The sequence below is a fragment of the Dermacentor variabilis genome, chromosome 8, assembly GCF_050947875.1.
Source record: "Dermacentor variabilis isolate Ectoservices chromosome 8, ASM5094787v1, whole genome shotgun sequence".
Lineage (NCBI taxonomy): Eukaryota > Metazoa > Arthropoda > Arachnida > Ixodida > Ixodidae > Dermacentor > Dermacentor variabilis.
Window position 1 is genome coordinate 2,877,501 of NC_134575.1, and position 1,650 is coordinate 2,879,150.

General features: G+C 51.2%; 1 protein-coding gene across 2 annotated transcripts in view; it reads right to left on the reverse strand.

Moving 5' to 3' along the window:
• LOC142589525 (glucose dehydrogenase [FAD, quinone]-like) overlaps positions 1–529 on the reverse strand; it is a 124,740-nt gene extending 124,211 nt beyond the window's left edge. For both annotated transcript variants that reach the window (XM_075700929.1, XM_075700930.1), the window contains exon 1: positions 1–529. This exon is cut by the window's left edge and continues 61 nt beyond it. In XM_075700929.1, the coding sequence (XP_075557044.1) occupies positions 1–78 (78 nt within the window). In that variant the 5' untranslated portion in view covers positions 79–529.
• Positions 530–1,650: the final 1,121 nt, after the last annotated feature.

Genomic DNA, 1,650 nt, shown 5'->3' on the forward strand with positions numbered 1-1,650 from the left:
GTGGCAAGGAGTCATCAAAGCGGCTGCCGCCAACGCCGCAGCCAGAACACATAACTGTCTGCAAACAGGAAGCATCATTTCGAAAAATATGCCTCCGTGGTGTTCCACACGCGGAACGATTAGCAGAAAGATTGCCCGACTGGTCAAAGCTTCAAAGCCAACGAACGCGACTTTCAAACGCCTAAGTGTGCCACTTTACGTCGCACCTAATTGCGAGTCAGATCAACAAACGACAACGCGAAGCTACGGAGCGCGGTGACGGAACGCCGCGCTATGTGCGGGGCAGCACGCTGAAGCGAGGTCGCCGATGTTCACACCACGAGGAGTCCAATGTCGCCGCTCTATTAAGGACGGTGCGCGCTCTGCCCTCCTTGTGATCGGGTCACGACCATTAAGCGCTTCTCGAACGGATGCGCTGACGAAGCTATGCATGCCTGCGTGGCGGAAGCTGTTCCCTCCCTTGCTCGGCTCGTGCCTGCGCAACACGCTCGGCTTAAGCGGGCGCGAACTTGTGACGCGCGTCGCGATTGCGGCGAGGGCGAAGTGGATTTCCGTCGTGCGCAGCAGTCAACGCATGTGGTGCGGTTGCGCCCAGCGCGCCCCCTCTTGCATTGTAGGCAGCGATAGCGAACGCAGTCGCAGCAGCTGCGCGCGTTCCGCGATCCCTGATGCGCTGCACCGCTCTCGACTACGGGCAATCCGATTCGCGAATAATTCCGGTTCATCCTCAGCAGCAGCGGCCTATTTTACGTCCACTGCAGGACCAAGGCCTCTCCCATGTACGTTTACCGCCCGGCTTACACCTGCCTACACGCCATCCTATATGCCTGCAAATTGCCCAATCTCGTCACAACGCCTAATTCTCAGTCAACCGCGGATGCGCTTACCCTGCCCTTGGCACCAACCCTGTATTTTAGACCGTCGGTTACCTGCCCTACGCGTAACGTGTCCTGCCGAGATTCCATCTCTTCGCTAGAATATCAGCTAGCCCAGTTTGTTCGGTAATCCACACCGCTGTCTTTCTGTTTCTTATAGGCCTAACGTTACATCGCTTATTGGGCGGTCCTTAGCTCCTTTGTTAAACTCCATTCCATTCACTGCTCATTTCGCTTAAATTTCGTTATACTTCAAATTATTTATTTAAAAGACAGCAAACGTGTTTAACCATGCACAACCACACAGAATTTCAACTAAATTCATTTCTTTCCAGCAGTTAAAATAGTAATGAAGTTACCAGTAATTAAATCAGATACCCTAAAACGTTGCCCGCATATATGACTCGCCCTCTTAAAACCTTGCCCGCATGTAATGCTTACAAACACGTGTTAAGCAATTTTTTTCCAATAGTAGCAACTCATCCGCACACATTTTACCTTGCTAACGCATTAGTCACAATTTTACCACATTTTTCACTAAGTTTAATCTTGTAGGGTGGCATCTACAGTTCATCTAGGACAGCGGCGTAAATTCTGAGGCGTTAGTATATACAACGCACTTGGAAAACTCCGGAGCGCTTGAATATGTTCTTATTCAAAGGCCGCAATCAGATAACGTTCTGTCCATACACGTCTCTATACCCCTCTCTGTCTATCTCTCCCATCTCCCTTCCCCATCCCTGCCTTCCCTCCCTCTCTCTCTCTCTCTCTCTCT